This window comes from Pelmatolapia mariae, linkage group LG14, assembly GCF_036321145.2.
Source record: "Pelmatolapia mariae isolate MD_Pm_ZW linkage group LG14, Pm_UMD_F_2, whole genome shotgun sequence".
NCBI lineage: Eukaryota > Metazoa > Chordata > Actinopteri > Cichliformes > Cichlidae > Pelmatolapia > Pelmatolapia mariae.
This window is the reverse complement of record NC_086239.1, coordinates 28,368,233-28,394,316: the sequence shown is the minus strand read 5'-3', so window position 1 is coordinate 28,394,316 and position 26,084 is coordinate 28,368,233. Positions and strand designations below refer to the sequence as shown.

Sequence of the window (26,084 nt, the reverse complement as noted above, 5' to 3'; positions counted from 1 at the left end):
TAAGGTATGCCAAATTACACAAAAACTGGAGTAAAAATCAATGGCAATATAGTGATGAGTCCAATTCTGGAATATCTGATTCAAACCATCATCAATATTTATGAAGGAAATCAAGAGAGAGGTACAACAGTGAGTGTTTATAGCCACCTGTAAAACACGGTGGAGGCCCTGTCATGGTTTGGTGCTGCATTTCTGCCAGTGGTGTTGGGGATGATGCGAAGATTGATGAAATTATGAACGCAGAAAATAAAGTCAAATTTTGATCCACGATGCAGTACCATTTGGAAAGTATTTGATTATCAATGGCTTTATTTTTCCGCAGGACAATGATTGTAAGCGCAGTGCTAATGAAGTAAAAGCCTCTATGGGGAAAAAAACAGAGTGGAGCACTAACAGTCATGGACTGGCCTTCCTAGAGCACTAACCACAACATTATTGAAGCAGTGTGAGACTATCTTGAGAGAGAATGGAGCAAAAGGCAGGCAAGAAGAGCGTCGAATGTCCTCGAGAACTGCTCCTAAGGACTACTTAAAGAAATTACAGGAAAGCTTGCCAGAGAGAGTTCAGAGTGTGTTGAAGAGTAAAGGTGGTCATACAGAATATTGACTTTCAATCTCATTAATATTGTACAAACTCTTCCTGTTGCCTTATGAGCTGTATTTTTACACATCGCATTAAACAATTACAAATTTGTAGTGTAAACTTACACATGTGTAGGTTTGCAATGAAGGACATAAATCAAAACATAGAACATAATTCACAATAATTCATAAATAATTCATAATTTCCCTGAAGGGACCTCCCCAAGGGATTAATGGAGTTCTATTCTATTCTAAAAGTTATACTGCCCAGTGAATTCTTGTACGTTGAAGGAGATGTGAAAATGTTGCTTTAAGATTAAACCAGGAGGAGTCAGGAAGGAAATGTGGTTCATTACCAGTACATCATCACAATGCAGCAGAGGTCAGAGGAATCTTTCTTTGAGCTTTATCAAATTGCTGTCCCAAGGAGAAAAACAGTAAATAAACATCATCTGAACTTTGGCACAGGCCTCGTGAACTTCACTTGAGATCCAGCGCATTCAGTGGAGTTGACATAGTGTTTTCTCAGTTTTGACCCACTGTGTTTCAGACTACTGCTGCTTCAGTGAATTTTAAGAAATCATTTTGCTGTTCTTGGCTGTTTGCAGTGGTTTTATGTGTGAATACTTGAGAGTAAACATTGTGAACAAATGGAAAAAGGCTTAATTTTTTTTTTTTTGTCCCTGTTCTTGTATCAGAAGGTCATGAAAAACTCCCTGGCTGTCTTGCTGAGACACTTGTGGGCCGCGACGGTGCTCAAAGGAAAGTCCAATTGGGTCTTTTCACCTGCTGTGACACTTGAAAGGCCAGGCACTCCCACCTGGGGCTTTCACACTTGCTTTTCTCTCCAAATCTTTAGAGGTGTCAACCAACATAAAGAAAAGGAAAAAATACAAATATGTTTGAGTTGTCTGTCCTTGTCTTTCTTTATTTACTGCATTATGTTGACCGACTCTAAAAGCAGAATTTTTTTTTTTTGGATTCACAGGTTCGTCAAGAAAACACAGCGCCACTCATTGGTGCCTGCAGAATATTGCACAAGAATCAGTCGACAGCTCCGATGAGGAGTTCTTTGACGCCAGAGGTTAGTAAGAAATTGCATGTCCTCATCTCCTCGTGCCTTCATCTTGTAGTTTTTGGACTCTCCAACATTATTAGTGAATGAAATAACCTGAACTTATTATCAGCATTTCAAAAAACCTCTATACTTGTTTTCCTTGCTGCCCTTTTCACTGAAGGAGCTGAAGGAAATGTATCCTGTAGGCATTATGATAGATAAATTATTCATTACTGAAAACATTCCAGGTATGTTTAGGCTTCAAGGAAGCATTAAAAATAGCAGTAACACTATTTTAAAAAGGCATCTGTGCTGGCAAGGACAAGTAACAAAAAACCGCAACTCTTGCTGGATAAAATGACACATCCTCATTAGTATTTAGGGAAAAGAGGCCAAAAGGAGCTGCAACAAATACAAGATGATTTGTCAGCATAATGTGGGTGCAAGGCAGACAAACAAAGTAAGAAACAAATCTGAAAAACAAACGGAATTATACAAAGAACCATGAATAACAATGAATAACAAATTTCAAATGATTGCAGAGTTGTCTGTTTCCTTTACTCATCAAACAAACACTACATAGACAGCTTCGATTGGTGGTGCAGGTATTTTTCTGTGTTGTCTCAATGATGAAAACTTGCTTAAAAGAGCCACTAATCACTAATCTCAACAATTAATAATCTGGGATATTTTACAAGATTGAATTCCAACTACAGAATAATAAATCAAATAATAAAACTAGACAAATGTAACAGGTTGTGACAAAGATTAATTAGCTCCTTTTATTTCAAAGCAGGAGGTCCGTATTGTGTATTTATGATTGCTGTAGTGACCGGACTCGATATAGATGACAAATGAAGTCTGTCACTCTTAATTGTTGTCCACTTTCCTGCTGAAGATCCTTTTAAATTCATTTAGATGTCAGCTTGACCATAAATAGACACACTTGAGAACATGCCGGACTGCTAGCCTTTTCACGGTCCCAGTGGGAGTTAATCAGCGAATAAGTACAACACTTATCGCTCCAATTATCCACTCCAAGTGCTTATCCCCAAAGAGTCTGATGGTAGAGACACTTATCAATTATGGTTTTAGTAGTGTAACATGTTCTTATTTTACATTAGGTCAGTGAATACCCAGCAGTGTGTTTAGAGTTTCTGGTGTTTAGTGTTCCTTTGTATGAGATGAAAACATGATAAAAATGTGCCTCTGGGGTATTAGATAAAAAGTGCTGCACTCATTTCTATTTTTGCATTTAAGGGAAAATGTAAGTCACATGTGCGGTGTGGAGGAACTTTATATAACATTGTCTATTCAGTCTTGTCCTTAACTTTTGCTTTTATCGATGCCATTTTCCCTTCCATTTTCATTCAGTTTTGTTTGATTTTCCTTCCCTCCCCTCTCCCGCGTAACCTCTTTGCCAAAAAAGGCACGTTCACAACTCATAGTCTTAGAAAACATTAAATATTTATCCTTATCACAGCTGTTGCAGAGCAGAGCTGTGCATTGCACTGCATTTTATGAGACTGGCGTCGAGGCGCCTATCAGTGGCGAGGAATCACTGGGGGATAAGATAGCACACATGCCTTATATGTGAGCCGATGTACCTCATCACCCTCACACTATCTGCAGCATGGAATTCCACTCTCAGCCAAGAAATATCCCACGTGGCTGTGAAGCGGAGAGAAACGGAGATGTCCCTTATGTCCTTTGATTAAATATTGGTGGTTAATGGGGAAAGAAGCTACAATTATCTTGACGATATTTTCTTTGTGTTTATTTATGTCTTGTTAATTAGTTCAAATGAACATTTTGGCACTGTTGGAAAATGTGCTTATTTGCCTTCTAGCTGTGAAGCTTCATATTTAGAGTATGGACCTTATATTGGAATCAGTCTTTACACCTAAAGCCATATTTAAATGGGATCAGGGGACCTCTAGTATGATTGTGGAGGTCATCTATCATCCTAATCCTGTGAGAACCTGCCAGAGAACCAGAGAAGTCCTATGTTGTTGGGAGCGTTTAGAATGGCCAGGAGTATGAGAGGAATAGTGGCCATAATAGACAAAAGATGTTGAATATGGAATTGCCAGAGAGGAGGCAAAGAGAAAGACCGCAGAGAATATTCAAAAATGATGATCCACTAAGGCAACGCCTGAAGGGAGCAGCTGAAAAAGAAGACTTCCTGTGTTACCGTTAGTCCCCTGTGATTTCAGCTTTTTTTTAAAGCACACTTTTTCTGCCTCTTTGCTGCACAATGAATAAGTTGTATGCTGTCTATTAGAGCTGGGCGATAGAACGATAACGATATGTATTGCGAAATAACTTTTTCTCGATAGAAAAATTAAACTATTGCGATAGACCTCATCTCTCTTGTCCTCTTAAAAAAAAAAAAGAAAGAACAGCCAATCCAAATTAAGTAGCGCAGAGCTGAACCAATCACAGCCGCAGCGTCACGTCACGTGACTTGTTACGTACAGCACAAGTGCCAAGGTGCACATGTGTATTTGTTTTTGCAGCCGGGCTGCCCGGGTAATGGAGGAAATGAGTTTGCCGAGTAGAGAAAAATCAACCGAGAGCGTGAGCGAAGGTTACCGAAGAAAAAACCGATGATGGTTCCAATGCCGGAGAGATTGTCGAACGGAAGGGCCATAGAAGTTCCGTAGTGTGAAGGTATTTCGGCTATTTCAAGTCTGACAAAAAACAGAGTAGCGCACACTGTAAATTGTGCCGAAAGCAAGTCTGGAAAGACAATAAACCGGTGCATGCTCAGTCTCTGACTGAAAGCGCTAATTCGTCATTCGGCTTTTGTCAGACTAAAGTCACTGTTAAAACTGTTTGAAAAGCTAAGCTATACAACAAGGAGAGATTGACAATTTCCTTTTAGTTCTCAGTTTATTTGATATTGACAAAAGTTAGTCAATTTTGTCTGTTCTTCTGTAAAACGAACCAAGATTTATTTTTAGAATTAATATTTTGTTTCTAAGTGGAATTGACAATTTAGTAGTCTGTTTTGTTTGTTCTATTTTGAAACTTAAACGCTTTAGCGGCTGCCTTTTGTGTAGTTTGCAATATTTGCCTTTATTTATCTGAAAAAGTCTCATGTTCCTTAAGTACATCTACCCTGTTGAACTTATTATGGGAAATAAATATTTAAATCAAAACAAGCTGCTGATTATTTCACATTTTACTTGTGAGCAACGGCACATTTAAATCTTACAAATATAGTTATTTGGCTTATATCGTGATATATATCGTTATCGCCTGAAATGAAAAAACATATCGTGATATGAAAAAATCTTATATCGCCCAGCTCTACTGTCTATTAAAAATTAAATGTTATACAGTGCAGTTTCAAGAGGATATATATTGCTACATAACCTGGAGACTAATTTACAGAGAGAGCTCAGTGCATGGTAGCATGCGTTTCAACAGGCTCAGCAGTCATTATGTGCAGCCTATTGATGGTTATGCAAATAGCAACCAGAGATGTCAGTTATTACATTGTTTGGTAATAACTGACATGTTTCACAGTTAGAGGGTAATTTCTAAATGACACGATGTCCCCCCTGGTAATAATCCCATGTCAATATGATTTAGGTTGTTAATTAACCTTTTTCCTAATTTCCTGCCTGTATACCCACCAAAGCTAACTGGCTATAATCTGTAGCTTCAGACATAAACTGCTGTGGAACATCTGTCTCCTCAAAACAGTCAAGATAGCTGAAACACTGATCAAGGAGGATGCTATTGTTTTCCAGTCATGAATTTTGCATTTTATAGAGAATCTGTAATATCAAAGTTTCCATATCCATCTGCTGTGAGGTGAAAACCGTGTTGCTTCTTTGTAGAGTGCCCTGAATTTGTATTCAAGACGCTTTTCACAAAGCACCATTCAGTTTTGGTCCTGTCTTTTATTTCAGGCCATTTCTTCCATCTCTAGTTGGCTTATTGCTTGTTTGTTTGGTCTGCGGAGAGCAAACATATCACATCTCATTTTGTCATCTCTCACCGAGCACACCATCGGAAGGACTTGGGGCAGGCCAGTGTTTTTGAAGTATTAGGTTGTGAAAACCCTGGATTATCCTTTCAAGTTGGATGAAAGCATGACTGTTTCATTCTGCAAAGAAGGCTCTTAAGAATGAGCACAAGTGAAAGAGGATATACAGCGAAGCACAGAGAGGGGAGCATATTCTAATTGAGTTTATTTTTTCCTTGTGGTCTCTCTGTGACTTTATAGCCTGAGCTCGGGGGAGAAGTGGAGCTGTGTCCTGCAGCAAAGACAACAGAGCAAGTTATTCTAAACATAAACATGCGCTTAGAATGAAAGATGCCTTCCTTAAAAGGGAAACCAGACCAAGGTCATAAAAGGTTGTGGAAATTATGACCCACTACAGCTGCTTGCTAACTGCAGGCCTCTGAGTGTTGGTTGCGTATAACTCGTCTCTTTTTTTCCTGCAGGCAGAGGGGATATATGTTTTTTTCACGAAAAGTAATTTAAAAGTTAGAAAAGTTGAGAGAGAAACTGAAAGAATTGGATTCCGAATGAAAGCATGATTGAGTGGTTAGTTTGTCATATTATAGGCCCACCACTCAAACCATCACAATAAGCTTGGGGGAGTTTTATTTATGCTGTTATGATGAATGCCTTCATCTACACTGCGTTACCCAGTGGACAGAGGGAAAAAAAACATGAAAATGTATGAAGACTGTCAGAGCATTTCCCCAGATTTCTGCTAAAAAGACGAGCCCAGGCTGCCTCTATTATCACTTTGGGTTTGTGTGTGTGTGTGTGTGTGTGTGTGTGTGTGTGTGTGTGTGTGTGTGTACGGGTTCGTACTATCCTGGTGGGGACCAAAATCTGACTTTTACTATCCTGGTGGGGACTTTCTGCACCGTGGGGACCAAAATCCAGGTCCCCTCGGGGTTGAAAGCAATTTTCACACTCAAAATGCGGTTTTACTGTCAGGGTTACAATTAGGTTATGGTTAGGTTTAGGGTAAGGGTTAGGGTTAGGCATTTATTTTTAATGGTTAGGGTTAGGGTAAGGGGCTAGGGAAAGCATTATGTCAATGGGATGTCCCCACGAGGATAGCAAACCAGACATGTGTGTGTGTGTGTGTGTGGGGGGGGGGGGGGGGGGGGGGGGGGGTATTGTTTTGAACAGTTGTTTAAACCATTTCCTTGATTATGAGCTGTATCTATACAGATGGTTTTGTAAATACAATATATTCTCTGGATCTTCCTGGAAAGGAAATGATGCATCTCTAGGGCTCTTGCCCACACTGCACATGGCATTTTAAGCTGAGTATTCAGAAGTGGCTACACTGTATTCCAGAGCTTTCACTTCATCTAAGCTTTTGAGACCCATCAATATAATTGGTTGGTCACAGCATGCATCTATTACAAGTTGATCAAAGACTGCTTGTAAAGAGTTTGCAAAAAAGAAAAGATGAAAATGCATACATGAGCGAAGGACACAAGGGTTTGACATTTGTGAGGTTTTTCATCTGTCATCCAGCAGATTGGTTTTGCAGCATTAGTTTAGGTCATCACTTTTGTCTTTTTGGGGGTTCACAATAATATGGCAACAGTATACTGTATAGGAAGTATGACTTTATGTATTGGCCACTCAATTCTAGCAGAATGTAGCAGGTTAAGATTCCTGTAGTGCCCCATTAAATGAGACTTGAGAGGCTGGTTGCAGCATTCCTATTAAATAATGTGCTTGTATTTTCTGTTCTGCCTGATGAATGAAAACAGGATGGTATTCTATCAGTAGTACAAACATTCAGTCAGTGAAGTGGCTAGGCTAACCGTAGCTTAGTTTAACAAATTGACAACTTCCATGTTTCATCTCAAGTATGAGTGTTTTATAGTTAGTTATCAGAACAAAGCAAATAAATAAAACTATATTATTCTGATGTTCAAATTCATTCTAAAAGATCTTTAAATATTACAGCTTTCACTAGACTAGAATTCTCTAACCAGATATTAACCAATAATAAATACCAGCCAAATAATTACCATATAATTATCATACAATTTCTAATTAGCATATCATTTCTAATTAAAGCAGAATTTCATACATATTACTGAAGCTGGGTCTCATCTGTTACTGCTAGTCACATATGTGCTTTGTACAGCAAAAAAAGACGTGTTTTTAGCCACAGCGCCTCACATTCTTTGCCTCAAATCTCATCCTGCTGATGTACCTTTTTTCACACAATCCTCCTCCTTGTCATTTCTCGCGTTTTCATTAATGCATTTGACTGCTGCTCTTTCACAGAGTTTTGTTTTTTCAGAAACAGATTCTTCCCTAAAAAAACATCGAAGTTTAATATTTGCAAAAAAATTCAAATAAACCCTAAGGAATATTTGTGATTCATTGTTTAGTGTGATGAAAATTACTTTAACTATAGCATCAGGGCTCGCAAAATCGTCCCGGGGCTAGCGATTTTTCCAGTCGGGCTACCAGAATCTATCCCTGCCCTGCCCGTCGGGCTATCATAGGAAGGAAAAATATATGTCAATGCTGTTGCATTCTTTCGGAAATGTAGCTGGGTAAATAGGTCATTGGCATCGGTGAACCACTGTCAATATGTGACTAGGGCTGCTCAATTAATCGAATTTTAATCTAAATTACGATCTGGGCTTTCAACGATCATTAAAAATGACTGAGCCGATTATTAGCACCTCCCTCGTGCTTTACTCTCGCGCTGCTCCGTGTGGCAAATCGAGCGCACCTCTCTGCGTTTCGAACACGCGGCACAACAATTAAGAGGAGCTAACAGAGGGAAGCTCGGAAAGCTAAGCAGAAGTTATTTGGAGAGGAGAGTGACTGCCGTTGGCTGAAAAGAGAGGTAAAAAAAAACCTTCAGTGGTGTGGAAACATTATGGGTTCGCGGAGTCAGACGTGGATCAAGTAGACATAGTGTGTAAACAGAGCGACATGGCAAAGTTCACTAAACATAGATGTTTACATTTTATTTTTTATATTGCAAACATTTGCACTGTTATCAGTATTTGCACACTATTTTATACTATTTTTGACAATCTTTAAAGCCATTATTCAATACATTGTTATTGTTAAATAAATATCATCAAATAATCGAGATCTCAATTTCAGTGAAAATAATCGTGATTATCATTTTTGCCATAATCGAGCAGCCCTATATGTGACATATTGAAATCGCATTTGAATTTGCACTTGTTTTTTGCTTTCACTTTGCAATCGCGCGAACTGTGTATAGAGAGCGACAGTACTGATTGGTGAGTGACGATAATTTGCGCACCAATTCCTCTGACATCGTCTTATCAATCGTTAGTTTACTATGCAAACATGACAAGTGAAATCTCCCGCAGGAAGCTTAAACATGTGAGAGGTTGATCGCGCAGAGAATCGCTGAGCGTTATGTGAGTGCGTGTGTAAAGGCAGCAGGATATATATTTTAGTTCTGCTGAGCCAAATAAGACCAAAAGCTTACCACAAAACGGAAAAGTTATGACAAATCAGACTAAGGCAAAAAGAAAGTGCAGCTTTATGGTTTCATGGACAAAAGAATTTCTGTGGCTGGAATATGACAAGCTAAATAACCAGGGGTGCACATAAGTGGTCCGCAGGTGCGCATTCGCTGTCAAAATAAAATACGCGCACAAGATAAGAAGTTGCACCCGTGTAAATAACATAATGTTCTGCCGGGTGTGTTGTTGGTTTCCCTCGATTTCTGAGTCGACGAGCGCCTTTGTTACTGGGACCAGTAATTTTAAGAAAGGCCCCCATTAGAACCCATGATAAATGCAAGAAATGGATTATTGCTCAGTCTGCAAATAACATACTAAAAATCAACCTGAAAAATCTGTTTAGAACAGCTACTATATTGCAAAGAGTGAACTACCACTGGCAAAATTTAGCAGTCTTTGCAAACTTCAACAAGCAAATGGCCTAGATCTTGGTTCCACTTGCCTCTTACCCGTGACTTCAGTGGAAATTTCAAATTCAGGATCTGACACAGACTGATTCCTGTTGTACAGTTCTTACAAGTTCATAGAAATTTCTGTTCAATTACAACCAAGTATTTGAGTTGATGATTGTAATTTTTATACAATATTGTAATTTGTGTTTCAACAATTTTTTGATTAATGTTTTTTTGGGCTACCAAAAACTGAAGAGTCTCTGCCCGAAGGGCTACCAGGGATTTTGAAATTTTGCGAGCCCTGAGCAGTAGAGTACAAATCTGAGCAAGCACGAGACTCCAGATTATTATTCTTGATAGTTTTTTGCAAGAAAAAATAAAAATAATTGAATAAGACTTAAAAAATGACAGTGTAAATCGTATTGTTAAACAGGGAAGCAGACATGAAATTCATCAACGTCTGTGATGAGAACCGAGGCTGTGAGCTTTATTTTTTTGTTACTGATGTTGTTGCGTGTCAGCCAGTGTTTGTGTGACATGGTGTAGAGGCAACACAGCTGTTTGCTGGATGTTTGACGCTGTCATCTCTGTTGATTAACTCCCCTGACTCCTTTGTGCACAGCTGCCCCTTAGCAAAGCCCCCACGCACCCCAATACGCAAACACAAAATCAGTTTGTCACATCGTCAGAGGCTTCTGGAGCTGGCCTACAGTGATGATAAAAACAGAAGCGAAACACACACTGGGGGTCACAGAGTTTCCCAGGCTGACGTGCAGACACCCACAAAGATCCGGTGAAGATGCTGAGCGGATTCATGAACGTCCACCTCATGCTCTGGAGTCTGCTTCACCGATGAGCATAAAATATTAATTTTCCACCAGAGGCAGGTAAACCTCAAGTTTACCTCCAATTCAAATCCAGAAAGCTCTCCAGTGAAAGGAGATTACAAGACATTCGACGCTTATCCTCAGAGAAGACAAGCAAAATCCAAACCGCTCTGCTTAGGAGGAGTTTTAACGATTCATTTCAAGAGGATACTTTCAAATTGTTAAATTATTTGAAGTTCTGCCTGCAGTGAAGAAACCACATGCAGAAACATGATGGGACATCATTAGTTTGAGCAAGCCAATAGAATAAAGGCTTTTTCTTTGAGTTATTACTCTTAGAAAAAGATTGCGTTGCTGAATAAGTTGTACTAACCTAAACATCGCAATTCTAATTAAAATTGCTTAGTAAGACTAAACATAGTCCAGTTTTATTTGATAACTGGCCTGTTTTGGGTTGAGGGTAACAGTTTAAGAGACAATCCTACGATTCTTCTTGGGTCTTTTGTTTCCAAATGAAAATGCAGTGCAGAAAAGCTGCAGTTAATGGCATTTCTCATCACCAATCCCCAACAATAAAATACATTTGGGGTGTTAAATGGAATGAAACATGATTAAGGTTTCCTGCATCACAGAGTGGTTTGTGCTGTGTCATGTCATAGACGTAAATGTAGAAATGCAGTCTGTTTCTCTGCAACGTGAAGTGTTGTTTTTGTATTACCAACAACAGCAGTGTGTGTAAATGAATGAGAATTGCTTTCATTTCCTCTTTTTACACCATCTGTAGTAGTAAAATTGAAAAATTTTGTCTCTCTCAATCCTACACCTCCACTTCAGCCTCTCACCCCTTCAGCACCATGTCATTAGTATTTTTAAAATGAATGCAAGCAGACAAAAACAATGAAAACAATAAGCAAAAGCAAAATTTCTATTGCGGTTAATGACCTGAAGTGTCAGCTGTGGTACCATTAAATTCCTGATGAGCTATAACAGTTCTTTAGGTCAAAACTGTTTGATTTCCTCCTCCTTGTCCTCCTCGCTGTGAGACATGCCGGACTGTTTTGATTTTAGATGATATCACATTTACATTTACATGGTTGCCTTTTGCTTGTTAGAATGCATAATACAGACCTTGGAATATAAATACATCTCGACTTTTTTTTAAGGATCTTGCATTCAAAAGCAATTGAGTTGCATACACAATGAGGAGAAGTCTTTTTTTTTTTTTTTTTTAGTTTTTTTAGTTTTCCTTTTTTACATCAGGACTATTTTTGCCTTCTGGCTGCTTAGGCGAATGCCAACTCGATTGTTTATTGATGTGAGCTGTTAACAAATTTGCTGTGTGTTAATCCTGATTTGTTATTTGCGACATTAATTTAAATAGCGAGAGGACTGAGCCTGACAGGATATTAAAACATATGACTGTTTTGGTTGTAAATTGGGTTTTAATGCAAGTCAGACTTGCATTACTATGTTGTTGTGTACTCCCTGAACTATATTTGGTTAAAATCTAATTTGATTGTGAGTGGATATGCTTCAAACCAGGGCTCTTTTACACAGTGTTTGTACATTTGTAGTGGCATTTAATGACATCCGGTCAAAGTCTGGCTGAAGCAGACTGTTTGGAGTGAGGAGGAGACGAATGCAGACACACAAAAACAAAACTTGATTCTAACAGAAAACGCGTAGTTTATTATGGCTGATTGAGCAGTACAAAAATAAAAGGGTGGAAATAATTTTGAGCAAAAACAATAACCTAAACTGGGGAAAACTAGAAAGAAAACATGAAACATCTTAACCATGAAAAAATGTGGCGAGGAGAAAATAAACATGAAAAACACCTTAAGCGTGACTACTTGGCATGAATACATGAAGACCTGGAAACATGGCATGACATGGCAGGATAGCAAATGATTGGATGAGGAATGAATGAAAACACACAGACTAAATGCACACAGGAGGTGATCAGGGGAAGTGGAAACACATGGGGAAACAGGTGATTAGAATGAACATAATGCCGCCACAGGGGAAGTGAAACTACACATGATAAACATGGGACACCAGACCTTTTCAAAATAAAACAGAAAACATAATGAAAGGCAGACATGACACGAGCTTGACAACATAGGACACGAAAACAAGAAACATGACAGGTTAAGACAAGCAGACTCAACATGATGAACCGACAAGGGAGACTTAAACACAGGGAGTGATGACACAAAGGGAGTCTAATAAACAAAGAACTATAACTGAGCAACCGAGGAGCTTAAGATGACTAAATGATTTTAAAAAATAAACCATAAACAGAATATATTAAAACTCAAAGTGCTGGGTCAAACCTCTATTAATAGAGATAATAAACAGTGTAGTAATCGAGTAGTCATCTTTAGTTTGGTTTATGGCCCTCCAGGGCTTTTGTGATGAGCCAAAGTTATATTAAAAAACTGTAAGTTTTGGACATTTGCTTATATGCAGCAACCAACAGAGTATGTCAGTCACTAAAAATTGCAGGACCCCTGCAGGAGCTACACCTCATTAATTTATTATCTGCTGAGTATTCCTCCTCTTATACTGCTCCACCCCGGTTTGTGGTGTGAAGAAGAAGAAGAGATTCATCATCAAAGTACTGGTGAGTGCTTATATTGATCAGGCAGCTTCAGGGTCACTGCAGTCAGCATTTTGGGGCAGCAATGACAAGGCTGCTAAATTCTGAAAAGGTTATATCACATAATTAATCACAATTGATTTCTAATGTCAGATTAAATGTCCACCGCTGACGACCCCAGTTGCTATGGTGAAGGGCTGAATGGTGATATGGCTGCATGGGAGAGATGTTTTCATGTATTGCCAAGCTCTACACTTTGCTAGTTGTGAACAAGCTGAGTAGCTCATTAGTGTAGCTGATTGTACAACTGCAGTCAGGTCCATTGAAATTTGGACAATGAAATTTGGACATTTTCTTTTGTAATTTTGCCTCTGTACATCACCACAAGGGATTTTAAACCCAGCAATCAAGATGTGATTGAAGTGCAGACTTTCAGCTGTAATTCAAGGGTTTTAACAAAATTATTGCAGGAATTACAGCTATTTTTGTAGAATAGCTCCACACGTTCAGAGGGACTTGAAGAACAATTCAAGAACATCCAGCTTCTTTGCTTTCAGAAACTCTGGAGTTGCTTTTGCCGCATGCTTGGGTCGTTATGCATTTGTACTTTGAAGTGCTGTCCAATCGGTTTTCCAGCATTTAGCTGAATCTGAGCAGAGAATCTGTACATGTCACAATTCATTCTGCTACTTCTATCAGGAGACCGATCATCAATAAACGTTAATGACCCAGTTCCACTGGCAGCTGTACGTGCCATAGCTACCGCCACCATTCTTTTTTACAGCTTTATTTAAAAAGGCACAGTGACAGGAAAGCAGAGGGAGAGAAAGAGGGGGAGATATGTGGTAAAAGGTCGTGGGTCAGATTCGAACCCAGGCCAGCCGCTCTCAGCTATGCAAGATATGATTACCTGCTTATCCCATCGAGCTGAACTGGCACCCTACTGGCCCTATGTTATCAGATAATGCAGCATGCTTCAGATCAAGAGGTTTTTCTCTCTTTCTCTATACTTTATTCTTCTTGTCTTTCTGGTACAAGTTAACAAGTTAATCTTGGTTTCATTTGCGTGAGGAATTTCTCCAGCATCGTGCAGGCTCTTTTAGGTGTTCTCTGGCAAATTCAAATCCGGTCTTCCTGTTCATTAATCTAACCAGGGGTTTGCAGCTTGTCATAAACCGTCTGTATTTCCATTCATGCAGGTGTCTCTTGATTGTAGGCCTTAGTAATGATCCCTGTACAAGATTGATCTTGACTTGGTTAGATGTTGGGTTTTTTTTTTTTCTTAATCACAGAAATGGTTATCATCCACTTTATTTGTCCTCTGTGGTTTTGCTGTCTCTCTCAACTCTCTAATCATCTTCACTTGCATCAGCGACTCTTTGGACCTCATACTGAGAGTTCCAGAGAAAAGAATCAAGTTTAACATTTGGAATCGATACTTGGGGACTTTTTGATAAAATCAGTTGTTCAAATCACGTAATACTTTTGTCAGACCCTTTGAATTCAAGCAAATCATGTGTAAAGAGGAGGTCCTGGATCTCTGGCCTAATTTTTTAAATTTTGTAAAGTTTACAGTTTATCTTTTTGGCTTTTAGGCTGGTTACTTTTATGTTGTGTTGTATTCTGTTTACATCTCAAGTACTGTGTTTATTTCTTTGTGATTCAGTTTAAATTACCTTCCTCAGTGAACTTTTGTTTCTTGTTAATTCTTTGTCTCTGTCCCTCATTTGTTACTTCCCGTTATATTCTAGGACTCCTTTGTCTCTTGTGCTTTGTATTTAGTTTTATTTCCTCCTTGTCCCATTACCTAAATTCTGTTCACCTGTGCATCACATCCATCAGCTGTCCTCACTTTTCCTTATTGTCCTCTTGTGTCATGTCTGTTTTGGCTCAGTGTGTCTTCCCTGTCATGTTACTGTACATTCCTGTATGGGCTTTGTTATTTGGAATTTGGACTTTTCCACCTGTTTGAATAAAAGTGCATTTGTTGTTTATTGTGTTGTCTGCATTTGGGTCCCTCTCCTACAAACTCGTGATGATGTCCATCTGCTCTGTATTTTTACAGACTCTGGTTGTCACACTGACAGAGCAGATAATTCACACATTAAAAGACTTGATTTAAATATTTCTAATATGTCTTCAACAACAAAAAGTCAGATGGCTGATATAACTTTGAAGTACACGATGAAAAACTAAAACCTTCCTCTTCAAGCACAAACTTGTGTCTACACATCCTTTATACACTTTTTGGCTTTTGTATAACTGATCACATATTTATTGTCTGTATGTGAGCTGTGCGTGATACTTCAGTGCCATCCATCTTCAGCAGCCTACTTACCCGACTCATCCTTTTTATGCCATTTTGTTGGATAATCCCCGAAGCAATCTCATTTTCGTAGTGCGTCATCGGAAGTTGAATGGACCTAAAATAAAGCCCGAAGTAGTATTTTGGTATTCCCTTCCTGCAACCAACTCATTCTGATGAGACGAAGAAATTGAGAATTGTTAAAACACCGGCGTGGTCAGGGTCAATCGAGGCAGCTTCCACTCTGACAACAACTGACTGCGAGCTGACAGGTTGAGAGATGTTTTTAAATCTCTTTTTTTCCCTCCCTCAGGGCTGTCAGCTGCAGTCAAATCTCACACTTCCATTCCTCTTTATGCCTGTTCTTCAAATCCGATTTAGCTGTTCCTTCGTATACTCCAGAAGCCAGAGATGTGGTGGACATAAATGGCTTTACTACCCTCTTGCTTATCAGCACATTTCATTGTGCTCCACCTGATTTCCTGAGCTGGTGTTACTATTTTACTCATTTGCAGATGAAATTGTGTGCATCTTATTTCTGTGCCACGCTGATTTTAGCTTAAGTGGAGTTTTTTTTGTTCATTGTGAATACATTTTGCTTCTCAGAGGAGCCTCTTGGATGAGTATTGCTGCTCTGCTCCCCCTTCCACAGATATTCAGTAACCTGTGTTTTCATGGTTTTGTGTAAAACCCACTTTACATTCTCCCCCTGACCAAAAACCTGGCCTCTTACATCCTGAAACGCTTTGCTTGGATCAAATATGCGTCTCCTCCGTAGTGCTTTCCCTTTTCTTAGTGCTTGTCTGTGTGTTTGAAACTGCGAGTGTGTTTGTGTGTCTGTGTGTGTGTGTATCTGCATCATTATATTCATCCCAGTACTGTGTAATTGAAGTGGAAAGAGAGGGCACAGAGGGTGAAAGAGTCAGAGCAGATAGCGAAAGACAAACTGTGACCAGCACTCTGGCTGCTGTGTGATCCAGATAGACGGGGCTTGTAGCTCTACGTCAGAGTCTCTCAGAGCTTCCAGCCAAGAAAATGTTAGGGAGAAAAGTCTGTCAGGTAGAGGTGTTTCTTCATGCATGACAGGGCCCATCTCAAACGGTCCTGGATGACAAGCTGTGATGAGTAGAGCCTGTCATTTACTATGACAGTGTGGTGAGTTATGTTTTAAAGAAAGCATACCAAATTTAAAACTGATATAATATAACCTTTAAGACATTGCTAACTAGGCAAGAAGCATGATAGAATGCCTGTTTCTCCTAGAATGCCATTAATAGGATCTGTTACGCAGGTTACAAGCATCATAGGCGAAACAGGAAGCTGGATCTGGTAGAACTGTTTTACCATCGCATGCAATTTCTTTTTAAATAAATGTTTGAGCTCAGGTTAGTGGGCCCAAGAGCCCAACGCAAGAATCAGGTCTTATTGGCAAAAAATTGAGATTTACTTTCAACTGGCAGGTTTAAGGTTACAAATGACTCCACAGTGTGCTGGCAGAGGTAGCCTCCAGCATATACAAGCCAGGTCCACAACAGGCAAGTTGGCTCCCCGCACACCAAAAATAAAACAATCTTGTGACTCATTTTGACTTAACAAATGCTATTGGATCTCGTGGATCACATTTGTTTTGCATGAAAAAACAGCATTTGAAAAATATATTGCATTTTACAGATGCTTATTTTCCAGTTATTGTGTTGATAGTACACATTCCAGTAACATTTTTGTGCTTGGTCCTCCATTCAATAAACAATATCTTATTTTTAAACATGTAATTGCCAAGTTCTCAATAAGAAGATAACCTTTTTAAAGCTTAACACCACAAAATATTGTCTTGGGTTTGGTCCAGTGGTGTATTTATTATTTATCTAATGCAGTTTCCCTGCCATAGAAACTATTATGTCCCTAAATAACGAGTTAGATTCTAAATTTAGGTTTAAAAATGTTCACACTTTCAACTGCTCTACAATTTATTAACTGACTTTTCCAGGTGTTCAGTTTCAATAACTTGAAATAATATTGATATGCAGAAAGAAGAAATGGCCTTTGTTTTTGCTGCACTGTCCTTACTTAATTGTGTGCGTGTGTGTGTGTGTCCCAGCAGATGTTATGGAAGGGAAGAGCGCCATTCTGCTGGGGATGAGTCAGTGGAACTCAAATGACCTGGTGGAGCAGATCGAAACGCTGGGACACATGGAGGACCAGTCACATGGTATTTTCTGCACACACACACACACACACACACACACACACACACACACACACACACACACACACACACACACACCAGCACAGTGATAAGTGTGTTTTACACTGCTCACACATCCATAGTGAAGGTCCAAATTGCCTGGAATGATAGTGAAAATTTCCCACTGAATGATGATAATAGCGGCCAGATCGTAAATGGACTGTAGCTTGTATTTAAAGCTACATTAAGTCATTTTTGACCACTAAGGGCCAAAAGAAGTGAAAGAACTGCCCTGATTTCATCTTATTAAGTCATAATGAGTACAGGGTAATATTTTCTAGCTTTGAACTGCAGACCCAAAATAGCCCTCAGTGTGTGTTTGCTACCAGGGGGCACGGAGGCCTTTTACACAGTAAGATATCTTCTTTGAGGCAGTTTTATAACTCTTACAGGTCATCAGATTTCTTGCAATTTATAGTTTTTTGCAGAATAAAATGGGAAATAATTATAATGATGCCAAGTGTCGACCCTTCCATGTATTTGATTGGCCAGCATTAGTGTCCACTTGACATTAATAGATACTATGATAGAATAAATGGTTAACACGTATTGGCCTTTGAAGGTTTTGTTCCCAACAACAAATCCTTAGAAAAATATCCATATTTTAAGCAGCTTGACCTTCGTCACCGGGACTTGTGTTCTCTTTTAGTGTCAGACAGGTAGTGCAAACTTTATTTAACCGGGCTCTTTTGCAGGAAACATCATAAGCATAATTTTAGAGACGTAGAAATCAAATTTCCCTGTGCTGATTCTAGTCACTTTAGTCAAAGCTCAAAGGCTGGGAGTCACTGTATCCAGTCACATAACCAAGTATCAAATCAGTTAAATCACTGAATCAGATTTATTCAGTTCATTAGTGTCTTTGCTTGTGTTCAGGGCAACATCTCATATTTGGTCCACTAAAAACTTGCATATAAATGCATTGCAAATAAGGTTATGAGATTAACACCATTATATTTACAGAGTTTCACGATGATGATTGTTTCTGTAGTTTCCATGATTTCTTAATGTGGTTTTAACGAGAAAGTAGAATATTATAAATTACAGATCAGTCGAAAACAGTGGAAGTGGTACTCACAGTTGCTAGTAACAAACAAGAGCTGCTAGTGTTTTGGACAATGGCTATTCGGATTCAATACAGCCAGTTCACATCAAAGATCTGGTGACAAAAGGCAATTTTACACATGAACTTTGAACAATTTCAGGAGAATCAGGCTGGGATGTTTTCCGGAGTTTCCACAACAGAAAATTGACCATTTCAGATGCATTTGCTCTCTGAGAAAGGAGGCGAGAGAGAGACCTGAATGTGCACCAGGCAGCAAACATAAGACTTATTCACCAGCAGTGAATACATCAGGTTAATCTGACATCACATGGACTTTGTAAATAGGGAGCTGGCAGGTTAAACATTGGCTAATGTCCGATCTGGGCACATCTGTCAGGTAAGTCATAGAGAAATTCAGGGATGCAGAGAATGTGTGAAAATAACTTAAGCTTTGTTTGTCCTCCACTGTAACTCAAAATTATAACAACAATAAAGAAATGCAGGTTTAAAGCTGGACAGACCTCCAGAGTTCGCATCACCGTATTATTCAATCAATCTGGGAAAACATCAGCTATTGTCTGGTATCATAAGCCGCTGAGAACAGCAAACAATGTTTAGAGGGCTTTGATGAAGCCAGTGGATGTTTAGACAATGGATAATGTTGATGTCCAGGTCAACACTTGTGTTCCACATGCCGGTCAGTATTTCCCGTCTGAGTATACGTGTGGTTTTAATTAAAACAGCTAATAAAAAGCAAACTGTCTGACAAGACAATAGACAGTAGTAGAGATTGTATTTTGACCAGTACGTTCTTCTTCTGCTGTCTACATGGACTGCATTAGAATGCACAGACAGAATTGTTCAGTACTGTAGCTACAAAATGCCTACAAACAGAAACCAGAGAGCTGTGGGAGCAAATGTAGTATGTGTTGTCCATTGCCTAGACAGTCTACATGATTTTATGCAGGAAGATATTTACAGAGATTATGTTATTACCAGTGACCGCTTCACATTACGCTGAGTTCTTTGATGCCAGCCTAATATCGGAAAGGGTGATTAACTTAGGTTAAAGCTTCTATATCAAAACCACTTGAGAAAACAACCTCCTACACAGTCCAAGGCATAATTTAAAGTGGAAGAGACCGGGTGAGGCTACCTTACATGTGGTGAATATTTTGTAATTGATCAGTTAGATAACAAGAATATTTTGAAAGCAGCTAATAAACATGAGGCTGCCAGAGATATGTACTTTAATGCCTACGGAAAAAAAATCACTGAGCATGAAACATGCATATCTGCGTTCATTCTTTGTGCTCCTCAGTTTGTTTGTGTGCATGCAAAGCATCTGACAAAACACAATTCTTTACAAGCAGCAACATTCTAATATTTTTTTCAGTTCTATTCAAGACTGTCGCTAAATTTTAAACAAGACTATGGATGGCTTGATCTCATATATGTCGGATGCTTTGTACTTTCTTCTGATCCAACCCTTCCTCACAGGAAATAAGAGTTAATGAGGCAGAAAAAAGTACATACAGGAACATTTTTATTACATTTCAATGAACAGAACTTCCTTTGATTTTAAAGATTTAGCATTTTCTTTCTTTTCTGCTTAGTTTTACGTCTACCCTTCCCTTGTGCTTTCACTTCAAGGTCCTCAGGATTAACACAGGAACTGCTGCACTTTATTTTTGGATCAAAAGACTTTTTCTTGAATTTTTCTTAGATAATGAGCTTTTTTTTTTATCATAATTGAGAAAATCAATGAGTGTCTACATCTACATTCTTTGTGTTTTGAGAAAATAAAAAGATGCTCTCCCAGTACGGAGCAGTATAAATATTTATGAAACAAAGAGTACTGACAGGAGGAACATAATTTTTCAACAGTTTTCATATTCAGACCTCAGTGCAGACTTCAGATCGAGTGGTTCGTCTAACAAATTCTCCCTGTGAGAAATTTATTTGATTACGTTCTTTTGTGAAACTCTCCTGCGTGATTATCTAACCACTGTAATGAATTACATATTGCCCAGAGATTTAACGCTACAGTATTTCTCAGACAAAAAGACAAGTTCAGTGTGTGCCTTCAAAGATCATAAATCAGTTCAGGGATTTATCCACATCAGTGGCTTTTAATAGAACAGAAGGGAATGAATTGAGATGAAATTCAGAGGCCTTCAGGTGTAAATTGATGTCAATGTTTTCTAACCTTTTTTTAAAAAAATACTATAATATGGTTATATATTTGAAGGTTAAGTGCGGGAATTTACTTATTAACATGTAATAAAAATAATTTAAGATCCATAGAAAATGTTCTTCGGGTTAGCTGTGGGCAAAACACAGTGTAGACATTTACAATACACAATACGATAAAATTTCCTATGCCGATAGCACACGCTTATTGCATGGCACTTTTTTTTTTCTTGGTCTTGTTTACTGAGAAATGGACTGGCCCTCTTTGCAAAGGTCATTTCTGAGGTTTGACAAACTGGAGTGGATGCTTTTAATCAGTGCAGTTCAGTGGGGGTGCAGCCTGGTCCTGCAGAGATGAAAGAAGCTGCTCCTGCAGGAAAGCTGTACCCAAGTCATGTGGTGCTAACTGGAGAATTATATATAAAATGATGTCTTCTTTACAGCCACTCACAGATCAACAGACCTCTTAGTAAACTAGTCATGACACATGATGAGCTCATTGTAGCAGGAATGTCACGGTAGCAGTCTGTTTTCGTCAAAGTAAATGATTTAAGATCTGTCTTATTTGTTAAAGGTTTATATCATTTATTTTCCTGTGCCACTGCCATCCATCATTCTCTTTGACTCCTGGCTAAATACGGATCACTGAACCGAGCTCTTGTTCTTTGTGAGAGATTCCTGTATTACTATGAAGATGGGAACTTTAGTGTACTTTAATTAAATTTCCACACATGACTATATACACTCACTGACCACTTTATGTACCCCTTTCGGTAGCTTGTTGGATAACCGTTTGCCTATCGGGTCGAGATCTGTTGACTGTGGAAGCTATTTGAGTACAATAAACTCATTGTCATGTTCAAGAAACCAGTTTGAGGTGATTTGAGCTTTGTGACATGTCTTATCCTGCTGGAAGCAGCCATCAGAAGATGGACATGTCAAAACCACCACTCAGGTAGGCCGTTGCATTTAAACAATGCTGAATTTGTATTAAGGAGCCAAATTTATGTGAAGGAAATGTCCCCCACTCCGTTACACCACCACTATCAGCAGCCTAAACCACTGATACAAAGCAGGATGGATCCACATCGATCCAAGTTGTGTTCTTCAAGGCTCATCATCCCAGGTACCTGGTGTGGTCTTCTGTTGCTCTAGACCACCTTCTTCACAGTTTGAATGTTGTGCTTTCAGAGATGCTCGTCTGCATACGTTTACATCACGTTGCCTTCTTATCAGCTGAAAACAGTCTGGCGATTCTGCTCTGATCTCATGCAGCATCAAATCATTTTCACTCAGAAAATTGCTGCTCACTGGATGTTTTTTTTTCTTTTTTTGGACCATTCTTCCTAAACCCTAGAGATGGCTGTGCATGAAAATCCCAGTAGATCAGATACTCAAATACTCAGATCAGCAGGTCTGGCACCAGCAGCCATGTCACATTCAAGTCACATGAATCACCTTTCTTCCCCATGCTGAGTTTGAACTTCAGCAGGTCATCTATTCTGAGTCTACGTTCCTAAATGCGTTGAGTTTCTGCTGTGTGATTTTGCTGATTAGATATTTGATTCAATGAGCAGCTGAACTTGTGATTCTAATAAAGTGGCCAGTGAATAAAGGCAAATATCTTAAAATATAATTAAAGAGAAAGTCAGCTTGTCAGTTTCCTTTTTTAGGCATTAAGCACCCAGGGATAGTTGCAAGTCAAAAGTCAAAACTCCCTTTTAACATGAAGAGCAGTCCTTGGAGTGCGGCCACCATGGTTCTGGTGACAGCAAAGTAACGAGTGAAAGAAAGGGGAGACAACACTTGAGCCAGAGATACCTGCAGAAAGATCCAAAGAGAGCACGGACAAAGAGGAGGAAGCATAAAATATGGAAATGATATGCAGCTGTGGCATATCAATGCATGGGGAGTGAAAGAGGAAATTAGAAGAGAGGAGCTCAGTGCATCCTGGGCATTTCACCAACAGCCTGAGCCTAATTAAAGGATTGTTCAGGGTCACACGAGCTAAAGTTAAAAGCAAAAAGGAAAGTTTAGAGCCCAGTAATTAAAGTAGAGAGGTTTCCTGAGCCCAAACTCACAAGGAGCGCGTCCTGATCGCTGAAGGCTCTGCCTCCCATTTTACTTTTGGAAACTCACAAGTAAGGCAGACTCTGGGAACAAAGTGCTGTATTGTGATAATATGGTACTATGAGGTCTTTAAGATATGATGGGTCTGATCATTTAGAACTTTATGTTAGAGGAGGGATTTTAAATTAAATTCTGGATATAACAGAGATCCAATGAAGAGACGTGAATATGAGAGAACTATGACCTCTGCGGCATTTTGCACAAGCTGAAAGCTTTTCAGGGACCTATCAGAACATGCTGTAAGGATTTTCTTAACTGTGACAATATTGCATTGTTGAAAGAAGGCAAGCCTGGAGATACAGTTGTGGTCAGAAGATTACATACACTAATTGCAAGCATGAATGTCATGGTAATTTTGGACTTTAAAGGATTATTTTAGCTGTTCTGTTTCAATTGTAGAATGATTATACAGCATACATCTAATGACTTTAAAAAACAAGCATTATTTTGGAAATAATTAAAAGTTTACTTTCTGGTACGTATGTCACAACATCATAAGTGTGATTATATCTGAGTGAATATATTTGCATTTGTAGAGAAGTCTATAATCTCAAACATCTGCACATGATTTACCCAATTTCCTTCAGGGCCAACCTTCGGTATCAATAAAGTTTTATTGAATTGAACTGAGTTGAATGATCAATGACACAGATTACTTTATGAGTAATCGGATAAAACATCTCAGAGTTCAGAGAGGAACTTGGAGTAAAGGGAAGGGGGATGACATACAACATCAAATAGAAGTATAACTTTGTGTTTTCCAATATTGCTGTTAGCCATGGCATTAGTTATAACCAAGTTTAATCCTGGGTTGCTTAATGATGTTCGGAGCTTAAGAATCTTGATTTTAACCCTTTTATCGGATTTGAACAGCTTGACACTGACATGTGATGAAGTTTGTATGACTGTTTGTGAACAGCTAAAATTGCATATTTGCACACCCCACAGGAACATATCTGGTTATCTAGCTGGAGAACTGGAAGGAGACTAGAGAGAGTTGTTGATTGGGCATGACAGGAGGATTATGTAGTGATCGCTTCCAGCTGCCATTGCTGTCAGCTGATGTAAGTCTTTCAGATCTTAGCTCATAGAAGTCAGATAAAAAAGCACTTTCTTTATGCACCATTACTTCAGTAATGTCAGGGTGTCTGAAGCTGGTAGGCACATCTGTGATTTATAAAAATTTAAGTATACTTAGTGTCTCTTAAAGAAAATAGCCCAGCTATACTGTAGGCGACGATGGATATGTTGCCTTCAGTGCATTATTAGAAGTACAGTACATTAAATCCGTGAAGGTCTTAAGCTGCAGTCTTTGCGTTCTTTGAGAGGCTGAACTGAGAAAACACTGCAAGTGTCCCTGCCAAATAGAAAAGTGGCACAATTTACATGGCCCTGCTTTAATGAAATCAGAAGCTTTGTCACATGTTCTTTCAATTTTGGTTGCATGAATGACTGAGGGCATGTGTGTAAGCAATAATAATATTGCGCACATTTGCTTTCCATGAAACATATTTTCAAACTATATCTATGACATCTTGTTCCACAGAGCCTATAAGAAGGGAAGTAAATAGAGAACATTTTTTCATTGAGAGACTGCTGTTGAGAATGTTATTTTAACTTTCTGGGGACATTTGTAATTACATTCTTTCTCTCTTCCACTCAGTCTTTACGTCAAACATACTCAACACGAAAACACTCTCCATTACTCGTGCTGCATAAAAGTGTGTACATGCCTGGTGAGATTCTGCATGGTTTAATAGTTTGCAATCTGCTTGTGGGGGGCACAGAAGCATTAAAGATGTCAATTTAATTTTTGCAAAACTGATCGAAGCAGAAAAAAAACTATCAAAACAACAAGGTTAGATACAAATATATCTGTAAAATGAATTATGATTGCCAGCAGGTAATATTGTGGTGCATAAAAATACATTTTTCATTTGATGCCTTTATTAGGTTTGAATGGACATGATAGTAAGCAGAAAACATGGAGTGAGAGCTACAATATAAGGTTAATATAATAAGGTTATTGAGTAAATCCAAATAGACTCTGAAGTAAATGATTGACATTTTAACATCTCAAGTTATGGAGTGCCCCATGGCAGACATAGGGGGGTAAAAAAAGAAAGAAAAAAAAAACTAATAAAACAGCAGAAATGACTTGAAAAGTAGTTCCTTGAGTTTGACTCGCTACCTCAGTGTCCCCTGGATGTCCTTTGCTTTTTTAGCAAGGGAAATTTGTATTTGTATTATCCTTTTATCAAGAAGAACAAAATGAAAGAGGAAGACCTCCGACTTTAGAGACCATTTCTTATCCTACTGAAGTAACTGATCAACATGGTGATTGAGCTGTAGAGGCTGGTAGATCTGTGCAAATGGTTGGCTGATATTACACAGGACTGTCATCTCAAAATTCTTGAACCCAGGTAATAAATGGGATAAATGTTGTCAATCTAAGTTTCTACCCTCACCTGTGGTCACAAACTCTGTTTAGGGACTGAAAGAATGAGGTTGTGGATACAGGCGTCAGAAATGAGTGGCTGGGTTCTCTCTTAGAGATAAGGTCAGGAGCTCAGTCATTCAGGAGGGACTCGGGAGTAGAGGTGCTACTCCTCCACACTGAAAAGAGTCATTTGAGGTGGGCAAGATGTCATACCATGAGGAGGCCCCGGGGGAGACCCAGGACATGCTGGAGAGATTATATCTTTCAGCTGCCTTAGGAATGCCTTGGTGTCCCCACGGATAAGCTGGAGGAAGTGGATATAAGTGGAGGTCTGGGATTCTCTGCTTAGAGTGGTGTCCCAGCAACCCTGAATAAGGGAGTGATGGAGGGATGGATAAAGGGATGGCAGGCAACTAGTAATGCTAGTCTGTGTAGCCTGTGTGCACTGTGTGGAAGTCTTTTCTTGACAATGTCTTCATCAAATAAATTGCAATAATCCAAACAGCGTTTGTGTTTGTTGTTTTGTAATAGAGGGCTGAAATTTCAACTTTTATGTAAAACCATCATTTTTGCCATCATGATGCACAATGTCAGTTTTGACTCAGGAGATAATGTTGATATTTGATCATTTTTGCTGGAAAGTAATTTGTAAGTGGTGTCTACAAAGAAGTTTATTCACAGAAGAGGCCTGAAAAATGTTTTTAATCAACTTGTTAAGAATCAGTAGGTGACATTTGGAGTAA

General features: G+C 38.9%; 1 protein-coding gene across 3 annotated transcripts in view; it reads left to right on the top strand.

Moving 5' to 3' along the window:
• The window catches only part of pitpnm3 (PITPNM family member 3), a 105,079-nt gene that overhangs the window by 25,062 nt on the left and 53,933 nt on the right, over nucleotides 1–26,084 (top strand). For 2 of the 3 annotated variants that reach the window (XM_063493532.1, XM_063493530.1), the window contains exons 2-3: nucleotides 1,570–1,665; nucleotides 17,387–17,497. In XM_063493532.1, coding sequence (XP_063349602.1) covers nucleotides 1,570–1,665; nucleotides 17,387–17,497 — 207 coding nt within the window. The remainder of the gene's footprint in view (nucleotides 1–1,569; nucleotides 1,666–17,386; nucleotides 17,498–26,084) is intronic. The other variant, XM_063493531.1, reaches the window with a different exon arrangement.